This window comes from Cryphonectria parasitica, assembly GCF_011745365.1.
Source record: "Cryphonectria parasitica EP155 unplaced genomic scaffold M406scaffold_8, whole genome shotgun sequence".
Taxonomy (NCBI): Eukaryota; Fungi; Ascomycota; class Sordariomycetes; order Diaporthales; family Cryphonectriaceae; genus Cryphonectria; species Cryphonectria parasitica.
In genome coordinates this window covers 2,746,351-2,764,459 of record NW_024468916.1, presented here as the reverse complement: position 1 = coordinate 2,764,459, position 18,109 = coordinate 2,746,351, and the positions used below count along the sequence as shown (strand labels likewise).

The following is an 18,109-nucleotide window of genomic DNA, read 5'->3' as shown; positions in this document are numbered from 1 at the left end:
AAAACAGAATGAGAAGTTATAGTAACACTTTTTGGCAACAGGCCGCTTCCGCCCCTCAGTCTAGTCTACACTCAAAGCAGCTATCTAGTCGCTGCTGGTATAAAATGTCGCCAGATCCGGACCAGTAAGGTTAAACTCAACCTTGGTAAAACCACCAATGCCAACGAGCCACAGCGTATTCAGGTCGTCTCCAGTCCACTGGATGTTCTCGACGGGGTGAGAAGTCTGGATACGGGCAATTTGGTTGCCGTATGCTGCAAGGACGCAAAAGAATCCCCACGATTAGCAAAGGGCGTGATGAATTAATAAGCAGAGGAACAAGGTGTGGGGAAAATCCAAAAAAGTACGTACGATCTGTAATATCAACGCCCGGAGCCAGGCCACCAGCAATGACCAGATAACCATTTGCCGCAATCTTGAACCCATCAGGGGCACCCTCAAGCGACTGGAAGATGGCACGCTTTCCCGTGATGATGGGTTGGTTCAAATCACCACCCTGGCGGGCAACGTCCCAGGCAAAGACGTTGCGGGGGCCAGTGCTGTTGAACTGGATGTAGATGGGGTAGTTGTAGAAGTTGCCCTCGCCCTCGGTGGGGACCGAGTTGTAGCTCTCGAGCCCAGAGTCGGTCACATACAGCGTCTTGCCGTCAGGCGAGAAGCCGATGCCGTTGGGGTAGTCGAGGCTCGTGTCCATGATCTGGACCTGGCCCGTGGACGGCCTGAAGCGCCAGGTGGCGAGCTGCAGCTGCTTGGGCGCCTCCGAGACCGAGAGCACGTAGGCGTAGTCTGTGTCGGTGAACCAAATGTCACCCACAGGGTCAATGGTGATGTCGTTGGGACCGGCAAAGTTGAAGCCGTAGTAGTTGTTGAGCAGCCACTCGGACTTGAGGGTCTTGGGGTCGAAGCGCGCGATGCCCGCGTGCTGCTTCAGACCGTTGGGCAGCGACTCGTTGAAACCCTGCACGGCCAGGTACACCATGCCGTCAGCTGGGTTGTACACGCCGCCTGTGGGCTGGTAGATGGGTGGGTCCAGCTCGACAAACGACACGTTGGGCGGGTCGTAGTTGAGATCCAGCGACAGGATCCCCTGGAACCCAGGCGGGCCGTCCTGCGTCACGAAGAGCTTGTTCACCTCGGCGACGTAGACGGGGGCCTCGTGGATGACGTTGAGGACGTCGAGGATGCCACGGTAGATCTTGGGCTCGCTGCCCAGGAGCTCGAGGCCGCGCTGCTTGTCGTAGATGACAAAGTCGGCCTCCTGCACGAGAGCCCAGGTTGGGTCGTCTGGGACCAGGGCCCCTGTGTAGGCAACCGCTGGGTCTGGGTCGCGGGAGAAGGTAGGGGGCAGGTAGGAGCCGTAACGGTTGACACATGTGACATTTGCGGTCGTAGGCCCACAGACTTCGGCCACAGAGGCCGTTGTGTTGACTGTGGTCACATTGTCGCGGGTCAGGATTGTCGCGTGCGTGCTGTGTAGCGAGGAGATGACCGCAGCCGCCGCAAAAGCGGTACGGAATGAAGCCGGAAGAGACATGCTTTACTGCTGACTGGCTGGATGGGTAGAGGGCTGAGAACAAAAAAGCACAAGTTGTTTGCCTGTGAAACGAGTCTGTTGTGCCCTCTATCATCTGCCAAGCCGTCGAGGAACTGTCTATCCTTTTAATATGGTTCCAGATCTGAGATCTCCATCCAGTTCATCAAGTCAACCTCCGCCACAGCCGTAAGGATCACCATACATGGTAGCCAATCTATTGCGCCATGATGACAGGATGTAGGCTGCCGCGCCCTCTCCGGGAAATTAGTCAAGGAGATGTTGATGATGGTCCCCTCAAATGAGGACAACAAGCTGACAAGTAGCAAGACTTGCTTAACTTCATCACATACACACACAACCGCGCCCCCCCAACCCCAAACCTCTAACCAAAGGGCCAGACTCGCCGTATAGAGCATCCTTTCTGAGCCAAGTATCGATAGCCCTAGGGTGGCGAGCTGATCCTGTTATTCGGCTGCGCGCGTAGATCGAATCCAAAAACCTCAAGTATATTGATTACATCCAGAGTATATTTGTCAGACATCTTATCCCTCGTGGCGTTCCATGTGGTCACAACGGTATACGCAGAGGAAGATCGCTTACGTTGGAGACGGTCCATACCTTGGGGTCTAAGAAATAACGAGTGACCAATCCGATTGTCAGAACAAGATAACACAGGCTGTGTCGCCATCCCAATAGGACGCAGAAACCCATGTCAGCATGCAAACGAAGTGTTCTAGAAGCGCAGGGTCCCATAAGGCTTCCTTCATCCTTGTTTCTGATTTCTCCAGGGTCTTTTTGGCTTCACCGCTGTGGATAATATGACCGAGGAAAGAGGGTGATGCACGATAGATGCAATATGACTTGTCCTAAGCACCCTTTAATTACAGGGGTGGTAGCTCTTTACAGGGAAGTATCTCAAAAACTAAATCCTTACAATTATTTGTCACTTTTTGTTGAACTAGGCCAGCACAGGGTATCGGAGAACGTAAGCAGGTAGATGGAATAGGAATCAGGCTCCGATACCCCAGCACGTACCCCAGGTACTTCCTATCGATATACTCGACACCACTAGGACGGTTGTTGAACCTCCAGCGTCAGCAGCCCTCTCAAGGTAGCCTTCCTTCTTGGGCAGATGGTTTGCATGATCTGTGCAGTAGTGTCATCAGCGTTGGCTGGTTCATTGCTACATCACCTAAGCGAATATGACTAGACTTTTTGAAAAACTCTTCACGCACAGATGCGCAGTTGACGCTCATTGCTGAGCACCCTGCATGCAAGATCAACATGCAAACTTGTATGGTGCCGGAGAAGTGAAATGCAGCTAGCAATTTTAGTCGAAGATCTCAACTCTGGCCTCAGTGTCACAAGGTTCACTTTTAGTCTCGTTCTGCAGGACTTGGAGTAATGCGAAGTTGCGGTGTGGATTGAGGAAATCGTCACTTGGCAGGTCGTAATAGATAAATGTATGTATTGTCCAGGACGCCGAGAAATGCTCATCCTAAATAAGCAGATATCTACAACATAACTAACATAACAAAAGAAACGAAGAAAAAGAAACATCAGAAGATCTCATGTCCACCCAGCTCTGGCCAGCCCGAGCAAGAGGGCGCTGACACACATATTGTCCCAACTTTCAAAAAAAAAAAAAATCTACTTTTACACTGGCTTCATGATGAATGAGCCAAGAATCATGATCATATCCTTTCTTCCTTGATTCCTTCTTTCCTTCCTTACATTCCCTTGATCTGGAAAAGGCGCGAGACACAAAGCAGGACGAAGCCGATCATGACAGAGACGCCACCGTACAATTGCATGTAAATGTAGTCGCCACCCCCGACGCCAATCAGCACGCCAGCCAATGGTGGACCCGTGAGACAAGCCAGACTGGCCACACTGAAGACAGTGCCGATACGCTGACCCGTCTTGCTTGGGTCAGTAATGAGGCTGGCCGTGGTCGAAGGGAACAACGTCTGCACGGCATTGGCGCATATGCCGTACAGCGCCACCCAGGCGTAGAAGCCCCCGGCAGTGCTGACGCGCATCCACGCAAGTAGCATGATGCTACATCCGACCACGAATGGTAGCATCGTGTTGAAAGGGCCAAACCAGCGGTCCGCCACAAACGCTGGAATCACGCGGCCCGGAATACCCACCGCGTTGAGCACGATGAGCAGGCGCAGCGAGGATGATTCGGAGATTCCAATCTCGGTTCGACCATATGTGGATGTCTGCGGTGTGAGTATTTTGCATATTAGTGGTTGAAGGTGAGCAGAAGAGAAAGAGGAGGGGAAAAAAGAAGAAAGAATTCCCCCAAAACCAAGATTTTCCTTTTTTTTTTCTTTTTCTTTTTTTGTTGAAACTCACGTAAAAATAGGCAATGTAGAGGCCCCAAAGTGTGAAGAAAATCCCAATCGAAAAGGTCAGATAGACGGGCTCTTTGAAGGCTGCAAGGTCCAACAGCGCCCTCTTGTCTTTCTTGAACTTTCGTGGGCGGCTCAGGGCGAGGATGAGGATCGTGTTGAACAGCATGATAAATCCGAAAATCCGGATCGTCCAAGGGTAGCCAATTTTGCCTGTAAGTTGCTGGGCCATCTGCCGAATACCACACACAAGTCAGCACGATGTTCAGAAGAACCAAAAAAAAAAAAAAAAAAAAAAAAAAAAGATTTTTGAGCAGCGGGGGAAAAGGAGGGGAACTGTACCAATGGGAAAATAATGCCACCAATAGGAGCACCACACGCGGCCAGACTCAGAGCGAAGGCCCGGTTCTTGGTGAAGTATAACGAGACCAGAGCAACGCACGGCGTGAAGAGCAAGCCATTTCCGATGCCCTGGACGAGACCTTGGGCCAGGATGAGCTGCCAGTAGCTGGTGACGGCCGAGGTGGTGAAGGCGCCGAGAATCTGGAACGAGCAGCCGACAATGACAATGGAGCGAAAATGGCCCCTGTCCATGAGAGGTCCCGAAAGACTGCCCAGCATGAACAGCAGAAACAGAGACAAGGAGCCCACCCACGCAACGTCCGAGTCGGTCGAGTGCAGAACCTCAACCCAGTGGGACTCAAACAGGCCAAAGGACGAGAAGTAACCAAAGCCGTTCAGAACGAGCAGGAAACTGACAAAGACCTGAGACCAGGCTGTAAAACCGCCGTTGAGACGCACATTGCCATCCTTCTCATCGACGGCGGCCTTGTCTTCTAGCAGCGTCACCGGGATTAATGGATCCGGGCCTGAATCTTTTCTCTGGGACAGGTCTGGCAAGGAATCCCCGATAGTGCTCGCCGAGAAGTTGAGGTGAACCATGTTGACCATGGCCGTAGGGTCTTGCGGTAGTTTGAGAGACATGGCTAAAGATTGTAGGAGCTTTGTGAAGCATTCGAAGTAGATTTGATTCTGTTGAATGCTGTCCAATTCTTGTTGTTGTCGAAAGAGTAAGTAAGTAAAAGTAACTAGCTAAGGGATAAAAAGACGAGTCAAGGGAGTGAAAGTGAAGAAGCGTGAAGAAGAAGAAAACCAACTAAGAGAAGGAAGGCGAGCAGACGATTGTATCATCCAAGACGCAGATGGCACATTCAGTCGCGAACTTGGCGTGAGAACGAAGATGGCTCAAGAGACCTATTTCCAGCAGTTGAATCCTGTAGGTCCAGACTCGAGACGCTTGTATGGTTTTGGATCCTGAGACAAGTCTTCCTTTGTTCGCAACGGGCTGTTCTTCAAGGAAAACGGCCAGTTCGTATAAACCAGAGGAAAGAGGGAGGAAATGCGGAGTATCCGCCAAAATACATTTGTAATCAAAAAAGTACAGTGAACGATGTCTCACTTTCCCATCTGGGTTGGGAGAGGGGGGGTTGCCTTCGGGGAGACTCGGCCCCTTCAGCCTCATAACAGGCGTCTCCATCACGACGCCACTCCTTCATGTTGGGCTGAGTTTTTTCCCCCTTCCTTCGAGTTTTTGGAATTCTGGAATTTTTCTGCGTGGTATACTTGACTAATAAAATGCTAAACCTATGAAACGGTCAGAAACCGGGCCACGTGGCAGGCAGTCAGCCATTCGAGACTGCAGACTGCAGACGTTGGGCCATGGATTACGGGACCCCGGCTCCTCGCATCTCATTAAGTCGTGACCCAAATTAGACATAACAGGCTTATAGTCATATTGTCATTATCATTTGTCCCAATTTGGAAATGGATGTAATGATTTGAGTTTATTCACAAACTGGAGTCATCTCCTGGGCAGTATCAGCCTCCTAACATGTAATTATGCCCTTTGACAAAAAGAAAATTCTTTTCCTAGAGCACCGGGCACCACTTAGCCCGGCATCACCGTCTAGACAACTTAAGCGGCCGCGGAGAGGTATTCTGCCGATTTTAAAGGCTGTAATTATAGCTCTGACTTCTCCGAGAGGCGTTGTGCGCGTGTGTACGATGGATTCAGATCCTCTGCGGGCCTCGCTTGATATCCTATCACAAACAGAGTATCGCCTGAAACCCATGCTTGAGACTACGAGGACGTCCAATCAAGCGGAGACGTAATATGAAAAATTGTCAACATGTTGTTGTGGTTGTTGTCATTGTTGTTGAGTAAGTATCTCCTAGTCAGGATCTTGGGGGCTGTGCACACGGGTGAAGGACGAAGCACATGCGCCGACGGAGCTGCCGGACTGGCGACAGCGACCCTTTGGATGTAATTACATTCATGCACATTGGAATCAAGCGGCATGAGGCGGCGGCGAGGGCATGGCAGCAAGGCTGACGTGGGTCTTTGCTTCACCGTCTCGATCACGCATGGAAATTCATGCTAACTCAAATGCTGCTTCCATCAAGTTAGAAGAGAGCCTTTACCAGAATCCTGCAGGCGTTCGCCGCCGACTTTGAATGGTATAAGTAAGTGGGTTAAAGAAGCCTCCAGGAACCAGAAAGAAGAAGTTCATCATTCGAGTCCTCAAGCTTCTTTCCCCAGCAGAGACACACTTTTACATTCTTTAAGGAGATTCATATCGACTCGGAATAACTCAATACTGTATCTCTTTGTCTCAATATTAACACTGTTTGAAACAACACAATCCCCTGTCTTTATATCAGCCTCGTTTCTTGTGTCCAAACTTCACTCTTCACACAATGGAGTCCCGCGTCATAGCCCTGGAGAGACAACTCCACCAGCTCAGCCAGCAGCAAGTTGCTCTGACCTCACTGCTCAGCAGATTTGCACTCGTGGTCCCTTCTCTTGCCCGGCATGGCGAGAAGCTTCTGGGCGGGTGGGAGAGCAACATCGTCCAGGTTGACGAGTCTCTGTCCAGCCTGAAGCTGGAACAAGAGGAGAAGAAGCAGATCTCCTCAGTGATCCGCGAGATCGAGTTCACTTCTCCCGCAACCCCTCCTCTCTCAGAGATCAGCACCATCGAGAGCCCTCGCCCAGAGACACCTGTGCAGGATCTCGACCAACTTGCCAGCGACATCCTGGACATCATCCAAGGCTACAGCCAGCACTTGCCCTCAGCCGACAACGAGGGCGAGACTGGACACTCTCAGAAGTGGCTGGGAAAGGGTCTATTCATGGACAAGGTCAAGGCCCAGCTGGAGAACAACCAGGCCATCCGCCTGATTCTGCCTGCTTTTCCTTGGAAGAGTGTCAACAAGGTGGACAAGGTTACCGGCATCCTGCCTGACCTGGGCGAGGAGCTTGCTCTCTACCGCCTCAACCAGATGTGTGAGGACATCAGGGCTGTCTACCCCCTTGGCGGTCAAGTCCACATAGCCACAGACGGGCTTGTCTTCGACGACGTGGTCGGCATCCCTGATGAGGACACGTGGGCTTATGGAGAGGGCCTGCTGGCCATGGCTCGCGAGCACAATCTCAAGAACATCCGCCTTATGCGCGTCATGGATATCTTTGGCTACACCGAGGGCAAGACTCTTGACCAGGAGCTGTACCTATCCCTGGCAGAGAGCTGCCGCAAGGAGATCCTGGCCAAGTACGGCCGCACAGAGGAAGAAGTCCGCCAGATGATGAAGGACGACCCAGACACGCTCCTGACCTACCGCGGCTTCATTCACTTCCTCGAGGCCGATCTCAAGTACAGCCCCGTCACGGCGGCCACCAAGGCCATCAGCGGCAACCAGTACCGCAAGACAGTCAAGAAGGTGGCCATCCAGATGATGATCCGTGCCGAGTCCTTCACCAAGCTGCTGCAGGCACGCTGTGCAGACTACGTGCGCCTCTCGATCCACCCTTCCACAGGCGCCGTCAAGCTCTCCGTCCCGCTGGTCGTGCAGGGCTCGGGCGCGTTCCCTCGTTCCCCGTGGCATTCGAGCCTCGCCATGGCCGTCGACGGCTCCTACAGCACTGTTCCCGCGCGGGATGTACGTGAGACGCACGATCTGATCCTGCAAGATGGCCGCGGCTACTACTTTCGAGAGAAGTCGGACGTGTGGGATCTGCAAAGTGCTGACAGCGAGCATGACGTGGTCGTCCTGCCGCGCTATCCCAACCGCCTGGTCGTCAAGCCTGCACGGGCTGAGCTCTACGGCATACAGAAGCTCTCGGCTGGCCAGATGGATAAGCTGGCAGCGCTGAGAGCGGCGCATACCGCGGGACCTGTCCAATTGATGAGTTTCGCGGGCGAGGCTTAGTCAACCCCTACATTTGCTGGTGTCGGTGATGATCACGAGAGGAGTTGAAGAGTATAATGTTACGAATACAGAGTTTCTTTTGTTACATATAGAGACCACGGCTAGCCGAGGAAAATTACACACGTACACAAAGAAGAAAAGAAAGAGAAAAAAAAGGGGGTGGGGGGGGGGGCGGTTTCGTTCTGTTTTGATTAAGTACATAGTACTACACGAGATACAATTTCGAGGTTTCTACAACCTATATCCTACGATCATCTGCTGGAACACACATAATAATCGTGCAATTGTTGTGTCTTGCTTTAACGCTTGGTTTTCCCTTCCCCCCCCCTCCCCCCGGGGAACTTTCTTTCTTTCTTCTTTCGTGGCAGCCATCAAGATGTCGTAGTGATCGTTTGGTAATTAGATAGCAATTCAGTGTGAACCACGACATCATTACACTCGATCTTGAGGCCTATCGCCTCCAATTACCATAGGGTTGCTACTCAGAATTGCTGAACTAATGTAACCCTCTGACCAAACCATGCTTCATGCAAACCAGTCCTATGGCCTATAGAGCTCCGAAAGTGGCAAGGGTTGACCCGAGAAAGAAGGATGATCATGCAAACTACTAGCTCAAAGGCAATGAGTCAGAACCTCGGCCAGCCCTACGGACATGTGCCTCAGATGGGACATCTACACGCCATCAGATAGTACCACGTGGGGATCCGTGGGGATCTGTCACGCACGTGTAGAGATGTAATACACGTGTATGACAGTTCAAGAAACAGAATGTTGCATAGACAGCATCTTACGGCATCGTAAACAATTTGTCACATGCATCCTTGCAGATTGCTAATTACCCTGCATAAGAAGCTGCACCTCATTCTACGCTTTGTGCATGTTTGTGAAGAGAAGGAAGAATAAAGTATGACTGAGTACTTTGTCTCGTAGAATGCATCTCTTCCTGTAGGACTATCTGTGGAAACAGATCCACAATTGGTTTATTTGTAATTTTTTTTACCTTCCATTGCGGATAGCGAATCCGCTTAGTCCCTTTGGTGAATCAGATCAAATTGTTCAGAGGGATTGGACAGACAAGAAACCCCTTGATGAGCCCCTAGCTACAGGCTAGAAAGCGCGGCGTAGTTCGCCTAGGTACTACAAGTACCTATACAAATAACCAAGGGACCTGTTGTCAAGTGTAAGATTCAGCTTATTGGGGGGGGGGGGGGGGCGGGGGCAGATGGGTTATCCGCCGCAGGTCATCATATTATCAAATTGGACTAGTTGACAATTATTCTGCTGCTGGCTAGGCAGGCTTATACTCCTTCTTACATTGAAGATGCAGCCAATCCTTTCGATCCTGCCGCCTAACCTTGTTGTTGCCCACGGGTCCTTGCATGTACGCGGCTTTTCCACTACTTTCCTCCGACAGGCTTCTAGACCTTTAAGCTGACCACCTGATGACAATTAACAGTTTGCCGGGTGGGCACCCTCGCCCATGTGCAATACGGTATCCTTCAACAGCCGCTTGACTCGGCCCCGACGTTAGGAGAAGGAGTCGTTGTTCTTATTTGTTCCCCGGAGGTAACTACCCAAACAAGAGAGGCACTTTTCTGCAAGCTTGGCAAGGATGAGGCTGATGAATTGGAATGTTCAATCCCCCTTTCACTTCGCGAATTTGTTGTGAGGGACGACGGCATCTCCGGATGAGGCCTCAACTATTGCGTGTGCTTCAGCCTTCAGTTGCGGCAGGATCGTATACTGGGCTCTCTGGGTGCTGACATCGAGCCGACAGAAGGACACTATCTCCTCCGGAGGAGTGAGAGGCGCCTCTCTCTCTCATACTGAGACCCCAAGCTGGCGTGATGGAATATTGTATGGAGGATCATGCTGTGAGGAGGCGAGGAGGGTGTAGAGTGCCTGAGGATGGCTCAAGCTAGAGTTCCAGACAGACATATAATAAATGGCAGACCATTCAGCACAAAGTTCAACATGATTGGAAATCCATCTCATCAAGCACTCTTGCGCTCTTCTCTCCCGCTGATTAGACATTTTGAGATTTATCAGCACAGAAATCTATTCGCCTTGTTTCTTTTTTCCATGGCTCAGAAAAAATTTACGACCGCTGTTGCGGTCTTCCTGGCCAGCACGGCCAGGCTTGTGCACGCGCGCATGAGCCAAGATGTGACCAATGGGTTAGTTCTCGATCTGTCTCAGTGCGTCCTGCAAGATCTGTTGTACTGACTAGATCTCCCATAAGCAACTGCACGTGGGGAAGCCTAGATGCACCTGTGTTCCCCGACTACCTCCCGAGCAATGTAAGTCATGATTACCTCATTTATCGTTATTAATCAAACTTAATTGCATTGAACTATCAATTCATTATTTGGCCATTTCCAACTGACACATTGTAAATCTCTAGTCGTCTTTGCCAGGCAGCCAACCTCCTTGGGGACTTCGATCCAATCTCAGCAACGCCCCGACTACCTCAGATATCCCAGTGACGGGCGTCACTCGTTACTACGACTTTGACATCCGCCGAGGCATTCTTGCTCCTGACGGGTATGAGAAGAGCGGCATCTTCGCCAACGAGCAGTTTCCAGGCCCAGCCATCGAGGCCAACTGGGGCGACTGGATTGAAGTCCGAGTGCACAACAACATCGAAAACGAGTATGGTGCCGAGGAGGAGGGCACTGCCATCCACTTCCACGGCATCAGCCAGAGGGGAACACCCTGGTACGATGGCGTGCCGGGTGTCACGCAGTGTCCCATCGCGCCCAACTCGTCTTTTACCTACAAATTCCGGGCGGACGTGTACGGCACCTCGTGGTGGCACTCCCACTTCTCGGCCCAGTACACCGCAGGTGTGTATGGACCCCTGATCATCTACGGGCCCAAGCATGTTGATTACGACGTCGACCTTGGGCCAGTCATGGTGGGCGATTATTATCACAGCGAGTACCACGACGTCGTCGCCGCCGCCGCCAGCAACACGACTGACTTCAACATCTACGTTCCTTGGTCTGACAACAGCCTGATCAACGGCAAGAACAACTACAACTGTTCCTCCAACACTTCGGCGCCCGCAGCCCCCTGCAACGATGAGGCTGGCCTCGCACAGTTCCAGTTCCAGCCGGGAAAGACGCACCGGCTCCGGCTGATGAATATTGGCGCCGCCGCCCTGGTGCACTTTAGCATCGACGGGCACAAGATGCAAGTTATAGCCAACGATTTTGAGCCCCTCGTGCCGTATGAGGCCGACTTCATCACCCTGGGTGTCGCCCAGCGTACCGACATCCTGGTGACGGCGGATGCTGATCCAGACCAGACCTACTGGATGCGCTCGACCATCACGCTGAACTGCTCCGTGACTCACAACGCTGAAGGTCTGGCTGTCATCGGTTACGCAGGCCATCAGCAGATCAGCAACTACTCCTCGTCAAACCAGGACCTGCCGACCCCCCAGAGCAATATGACAGCCGCTGCAGCCGCCGCAGACGAGAAGACGTTCCTGTGCATGAATGACGACCTGTCCAAGACGGTGCCCTTCTTCCCCCAGTCTGTCAATCCCGACCCAGACACAGTCGAGACCGTCACCGTCAACCTCTTCACAAACGCAACTGGAAACCACATCTGGATCATGAACAACAAGACACAGTACACAGATTACAACGCGCCAGCAATGCTGCAGGCAGCGCAGGGCAACTACAGCTTCCCTGAGCCCGACGCCAACGTCTACAATTTCGGCACCAACAAGACAGTGCGCATCGTGCTCAACACCGTCTACCAGAGCGCACACCCCATGCACCTGCACGGGCAGTCCTTCCAGGTGCTGGCTGAAGGGCCTGGGGCCTGGGACGGCAACACGTCTGCCATCCTGGCGAATCCGCTGCGCCGTGATACACACATGCAGCGCCGCTATGGTCATCTGGTGATCCAGTTCGAGGCTAACAACCCGGGCGTGTGGTCGTACCACTGCCACATTGCCTGGCATGCATCCATGGGGCTTAATATGATCATCTTGGAGCAGCCTGAGCTGTTGCCCTCGGGACAGGTCTCGGCTGTTATGCAGGAGACTTGTGCGGCGTGGGATGCGTGGACGAACGCCAATGTGGTGGATCAGATTGATGCTGGAATCTAGAATCTTGGCTACTTTGATTTGTAGATTTTTTTTTTTTCGGTCTGGTTTTATTCTTTTTGTTTCTTTCTTCCTTTTCTGGTTTAGATAATACCACTTTTGTAAATTTACCCCTTGTGACAAATAGTGTAGTCTCACGTATACCGGATCCTACTGCCCAGGTGGTCGATGTTATGGCTTCATGCATGTAGCATTTGTGGTTTTAATTCATGATTTCAGTCTCAAGTAAACACAGCCGTATTAACAGTACACACAAAAGTACAATGCACAAGTACTTACTTACTAAACTCTCATCAGTTCTTACCGCCATTCTCTAAATGTGCCATTCTGGGTGTTGGTCAGCCTGTGCTTATGAGATCCCCTGCGTAGCGCATCATGCATACTCTGGAACAGCGCCATGGATGCCATCTTCTTGTAGGACCCTTCCAGAGCTTATGCCGAGGGAAAAGGGAGGGGGGGGGGGGGCGGAATATGCATGTAATACTGTACTGTACTTACCAGATATGCTTTCAGCTGTTATAAAATGCCGTTTATGATTTGTGTACAATCTCGGTAATTATTATACGTCTTTTTGGGCTCCTACCCAGTTACCGTCCTGCAGGAGCGCCACAATGTCTCAACTTTTGGGTTGCATAGATACGTCGACAATTTGTCATTCTCGTCCCTGATTATTCGGGCCGGTCAGCTATATGATCTTACTGTCCCGCGTATATATTCTTCTCAAAGTTTTTCCTTTCTCTGGGCAGTAGAAGAGAAGTGCAGCACTTGTCCTTGGCGGACCATTAGCAACTACGCACACGCATACACATTTGATTCCACTCAGAAGTCGGCAAAATGACGGTCACCAAGCCTCAGGTCATGCGAGCTGTAAGTATCAGCCTCGACATTTATGTTCAACGCTTTCTTCCTTCGTAAATTGGCATCACAATCACTCACCTGTCATCCCTCTTGCCCTCTCCTTCTAGGTCGACATTAAGGGTGGCTCGGGACCCGCCTCGGCCCTCTTCATCAACGACGCAACCCCAGTCCCAGAGGTCCAATCTGGAGAATGCCTGGTCAAAGTCAAGGCCTTCGGCATCAACCGTGGCGACATTCTCCAGAGAGATGGCAAGTACCCTGGCATCTCTCATCTGACAAAGATCATGGGACTGGAGTTCAGTGGCGTCATCGCTTGGATCAATGAGGACCAGACAGGGAGCACGAAGTATGGAGCGTCTGAAGAAACTTGGAAGGTCGGTGATGAGGTGTTTGGTCTGCTTGTCGGAGGTGGATACGGTACGTTTTTTTTTCTTTCTTCTTGAGTATTCACGTACTTCCGAGGTCTTTGATTTTGAAGCCTTGGTTAGAAGAGCAACACGCTCTTCTGATGCCAGTTAATAGTAGAGATGATTGCTGACACCAAAATCGTCGTTAGCGGAGTATGTCAATGTGAACACGAGAATGCTGGTTAGGAAGCCTAAGGAGTTATCCTTTGAACAGACCGGTGGTCTTTGCGAGGTACGTTACCAAAAGAAATTAATCTACCCTCTCCCCTCCCGGTCCTCCTCGTTGCTATGTAATTACATTGCTAACAGACACTTTTTTTTTTTCTTTCACGACGCCCAGACCTGGTTTACCGCGCTGCAGGCCCTCTACTTCGTCGGAGGCTACAAGTCAGGCTCGACCCGATCTATCCTCTGGCACGCAGGCGCATCCGCCGTATCGGTCGCAGGGATTCAGCTCTCGCGCGACGCCCACCTACCCGCTGGAAAATTGCCGTCAGAGTCCGAGTCCATGCATGCGGCGCCCAAGGTCTTCGCCACGGCGCGCAAACAGGAAAAGTGCGACTTCGTGGTCAACGAGCTGGGCGCCACAGGGGCGGTGGACCTTTCGGAGCACCCAGACAAGCGCAGCTGGGCGGCCAAAGTGCGCGAGCTCAACGGCGGGCGCGGCGTCGACCTCGTCATCGACTTCCTAGGCGGCCCCTACCTCGAGGCCAACCTGGACGTGCTGGACATTGATGGGCGCATCGTCCAGCTGGGCTGGCTGGACGGGCCCATCGCTCCCCAGGGGGTGAACATTGCTTCGATCCTGGCCAAACGCGCCGGTGTGCAGGGCAGCCAGCTCAGGTCGCGCGCTCTCGAGTACCAGATTGGGCTGCGCGACTTCTTTGTGGGACAGGTGCTTGGTGGGCTGGTGGAGGGCCGGTTCAAGCATGTTGTCGAGCGGGTGGTGCCTTGGGACCGCGTGCAGGAGGCTCATGAGCTGCTGGAGAGCAACGCGACCAAGGGCAAGGTTGTTTGTGTCATTGACTAGGTAATGGTTTGAATGGCGGTTAATTGAATTCTTCGAGGAAAAGATATATCCCCGAGATAAAGTGGAACACTACATAGTCTCGTCTCATATAGAAAAAGTCTTTTGTTCTTTATATATACATACATCTGCTTTCCGGGCGTATATTCCCAGGCAACTGAATATAGAAGAATTTATCTGGAGAAAAAATGCTATGATAGTCTGCTCATTATGTTCTCTTATGCATTATAATAGCACGGTGGTCTCCGTCTGCGCAGGGATGCGGACCCAGTGGTTCCAGCGGTCTCGCATCAAACCAGCCACGGAGAAAAGCAAGCTTGCAAATCCCAGTTAGTGATCTGCACATACAAATATACTATGTGGCCGTACTAGTGATTAGTCGACGCATGTTGTACCGAGTGGGACTTGGAGAAAAAGGTTAAACGACCTGCCTTTTCAAGCTGCTGGCGGGGTAAATTAGGATAATTAATACAACAACCGCCGTATTTCGCTGCTATGTATTTCAAGTACGTATCTAGGTAATACGACCCCTCAGATGCTCCTGTAGATAACTGCGTTACTGTGGGATTCTGGATACGTGCAGGAAGACTGCATACATTACTGTATCACGAACAGGGCATCACTGAGGAGGAGATTGTCGTCATGCACATGTGATGTCAGTCTACTCTCATTCCTCCTTCTTTCCTACCCCCTCCCATGTGTCTCCATGATGGGAGAATAACAAATATTCTGTCGACATACTACCAGCATGAAATCATTTGTTATTGTACTTTATTACCAGGACAAGAAGCCATCCTTGAGAAAACAGAGATATTAATCGGAAGACTTGATCACAGCTTCATTTTCCACCTACATAAGTACTTACCTTATAATCACCAATGCAGACTCTCTCACCTGCAAGATGAATCCAAGCCGTCGAATCACCACGCTGTCCACACCCACCCTCCTCTTTCTCCTAGGGACTCTCATTGCCCCAACCAATTCGGCACAGAACACAACAAACAGCACCTCCTTCAATCCCCTAGCCTACATCAACCCGCTGATCGGCTCCACCAACGGAGGCAATGTCTTTGCAGGCGCCTCTCTCCCCTACGGGCTCGCCAAAGCCGTCGCAGACGTCAACGGCGAGAACACTGGTGGCTTCGCGACTGACGGCAGCAATGTGACTGGGTTCAGCTCGGTGCACGACTCCGGCACGGGCGGCAACCCGAGCCTAGGCAACTTCCCTCTCTTCCCGCAGGTGTGTCCTGACGACGCCGACGTGGACAGTTGCCAGTTCCGCATCGGCGACAGGGCAGTATCGTACGTGAACGATAGCGTGGTGGCGCGGCCGGGCTATTTTGCGGTGCAGCTTGCATCGGGCGTGTCCGCAGAGATGACTGTGGGGGAGAAGACGGCCTTGTACCGCTTCACGTTCCCTTCTGCTGCTGCAGATGGAAATGGCACTGGCAGCGTCACGAATGGCTCGCACTCTCTCATCCTACTAGACCTTACGGATCTCTGGCAGAGCAGACAGAATGCCTCCATCAGTGTCGATGCAGATACGGGCCGGATGACTGGCAACGGCACATTTCTACCGAGTTTTGGGGCGGGGTATTATCAAATGTTTTTCTGCGTTGATTTCTTTGGCGCGGGTGTCTACGAGACGGGCGTCTGGGTGAACAACCGTGCAGGAACTGAGCCAAAGGAGTTGTTCGTCACCAGAGGTTTCAACCTATTTTATCTTGAGGCAGGCGGCTTTGTGAGATTCTCAGCATCCACAGATGATAACGAAATCCTGGCGAGGGTGGGCATAAGTTTTATTAGCTCCGATCAGGCCTGCAGCAACGCTGAGTCCGACATTCCCAACCCGGAGAGAAACTTTGACACGCTTGTGGGAGAAGCAGAGGATGCCTGGCTGGATAAGCTGAGCCCTGTAGCCATTACGCCCGGAGGAGCAGACAACAATCTCCAGACGACCTTCTGGAGCGGCATCTACCACGCCATGATGTCTCCTCAGAACTACACAGGCGAGAATCCCAAATGGGACAGCGGAATTCCTTACTTTGACTCGTACTACTGCATCTGGGACTCATTTAGAGTGCAGCATCCTTTACTCACCATCCTCGACCCTGACGCCCAGATACAGATGGTCAACTCGCTCCTCGACATCTACCAGCACGAAGGTTGGCTCCCAGACTGTCACATGTCCCTCTGCGACGGCTGGACCCAAGGAGGGAGCAACGCAGATAATGTGCTCGTGGACGCCTACGTGAAGAACCTCTCCTCTTCCACCACAAGCAGCGGCAGCATCGACTGGAACCTGGCACTCGAGGCCATCATCAATGATGCCGAAAACGAGCCCCTCGAGTGGTCCATTCACGGGCGTGGCGGGCTCACCAGCTGGAAGAACCTCGACTACATTCCTTATCTCGACTACGACCCCATCGGCTTTGGCACCAACTCGCGCAGCATCTCGCGCACCCTCGAGTACGCCTACAACGACTTCAACCTCGCGGTACTGGCGCAGGGGCTGGGCAGGTCGGACCTGTACTCCAAGTACCTTGCACGCAGCACCAACTGGCAAAACTTATGGAAGCAAGACCAGACATCCTTCATCAACGGCACCGACACGGGCTTCACGGGGTTTTTCCAGCCTAAATACCTGAACGGGACATGGGGCTACCAGGATCCTATCGCCTGCTCGAACCTCGCCTCCTTCTGCTCGTTGACCACCAATCCGTCCGAGACATTCGAGGCGAGCATCTGGCAGTACCAGTTCCTCGTGCCCCAGGATGTATCGGGGATCATCTCGCTCATGGGCGGTGACGAGGCTTTCGTCTCCAGGCTGGAGTTTTTCCACACCTCTGGCCTTGCCGATATCTCGAATGAGCCCGTGTTCTTGACTGTGTACCTGTACCACTACGCCGGGCGGCCTGGTTTATCCGCCAGCAGGATCCACACGTACATTCCGTCCTCCTTCAACGATACCGAGTCGGGACTACCTGGTAATGACGACAGCGGCGCCATGGGCTCGTTCCTCTTCTTCAGCATGATCGGCCTCTTCCCAGTGGCAGGGCAAAATGTCTACCTGATCTCGGCGCCTTTCTTCGAGAGCGTGAGTGTCACGCACCCTGTGACAGGCAAGACGGCCACCACGAGCGTCGTGGCCGGGTGGGATGGTGCGGCGTACCAGAGCATCTATATACAGAATGTGACTGTGAATGGGCAGCCTTGGACCAAGAGTTGGATCGGGCACGAGTTCTTTACCGAGGGGTGGACGATGGAGCTAGTGCTAGGAACGACCGAGTCTTCTTGGGGCACGGCGGAGGCGGATCGCCCGCCGAGTTCTTCTGGTTCTTCTGAGATGATGACAACGAGATTTATGGGCTTGTAGTGAGGTATGAAATGACGTTGGCAATCAGCTCAATTCGTCATGACCATCCCATTGTATTTCTGAAGCGGGGGGAGGGGGGGGGGGACGTTGATATGACACCAGAGTATTCACACTCGTACAAAACACATCATGCCGTTCTCATTCACAACACACACAAT

General features: G+C 52.2%; 6 protein-coding genes across 6 annotated transcripts; 4 read left to right on the top strand and 2 right to left on the bottom strand.

Annotated features, from left to right (window-relative positions):
• Nucleotides 1–111: 111 nt before the first annotated feature.
• On the bottom strand, nt 112–1,420 carry M406DRAFT_15980 (uncharacterized protein; the record flags this gene model as incomplete). Its single annotated transcript, XM_040915402.1, has 2 exons — nt 112–254; nt 352–1,420. Coding segments are annotated over 2 exons (1,212 nt in total), but the record flags the coding sequence as incomplete, so codon positions are not given.
• A 1,844-nt stretch (nt 1,421–3,264) lies between these two features.
• M406DRAFT_64984 (uncharacterized protein) lies at nt 3,265–4,909 on the bottom strand (the record flags this gene model as incomplete). Its single annotated transcript, XM_040924909.1, has 4 exons — nt 3,265–3,762; nt 3,899–4,126; nt 4,237–4,670; nt 4,834–4,909. The coding sequence occupies 4 exons, from the start codon at nt 4,907–4,909 to the stop codon at nt 3,265–3,267; spliced, it is 1,236 nt and encodes a 411-aa protein (XP_040772890.1).
• Nucleotides 4,910–6,975: 2,066 nt separating this feature from the next.
• On the top strand, nt 6,976–7,965 carry M406DRAFT_220966 (uncharacterized protein; the record flags this gene model as incomplete). The annotated part of the gene is made up of 1 exon (XM_040915580.1): nt 6,976–7,965. A coding segment is annotated over one exon (990 nt), but the record flags the coding sequence as incomplete, so codon positions are not given.
• Nucleotides 7,966–10,317: 2,352 nt separating this feature from the next.
• M406DRAFT_266287 (uncharacterized protein) lies at nt 10,318–12,286 on the top strand (the record flags this gene model as incomplete). Its single annotated transcript, XM_040917791.1, has 3 exons — nt 10,318–10,340; nt 10,406–10,463; nt 10,568–12,286. The coding sequence occupies 3 exons, from the start codon at nt 10,318–10,320 to the stop codon at nt 12,284–12,286; spliced, it is 1,800 nt and encodes a 599-aa protein (XP_040772888.1).
• An 831-nt stretch (nt 12,287–13,117) lies between these two features.
• M406DRAFT_333952 (GroES-like protein) lies at nt 13,118–14,578 on the top strand (the record flags this gene model as incomplete). The annotated part of the gene is made up of 4 exons (XM_040920886.1): nt 13,118–13,150; nt 13,249–13,558; nt 13,698–13,780; nt 13,889–14,578. The coding sequence occupies 4 exons, from the start codon at nt 13,118–13,120 to the stop codon at nt 14,576–14,578; spliced, it is 1,116 nt and encodes a 371-aa protein (XP_040772887.1).
• Nucleotides 14,579–15,476: 898 nt separating this feature from the next.
• M406DRAFT_49968 (family 92 glycoside hydrolase) lies at nt 15,477–17,951 on the top strand (the record flags this gene model as incomplete). Its single annotated transcript, XM_040924404.1, has 1 exon — nt 15,477–17,951. One exon carries the CDS (start codon nt 15,477–15,479, stop codon nt 17,949–17,951), a length of 2,475 nt encoding a protein of 824 aa, XP_040772886.1.
• Between the last annotated feature and the right edge of the window lie 158 nt (nt 17,952–18,109).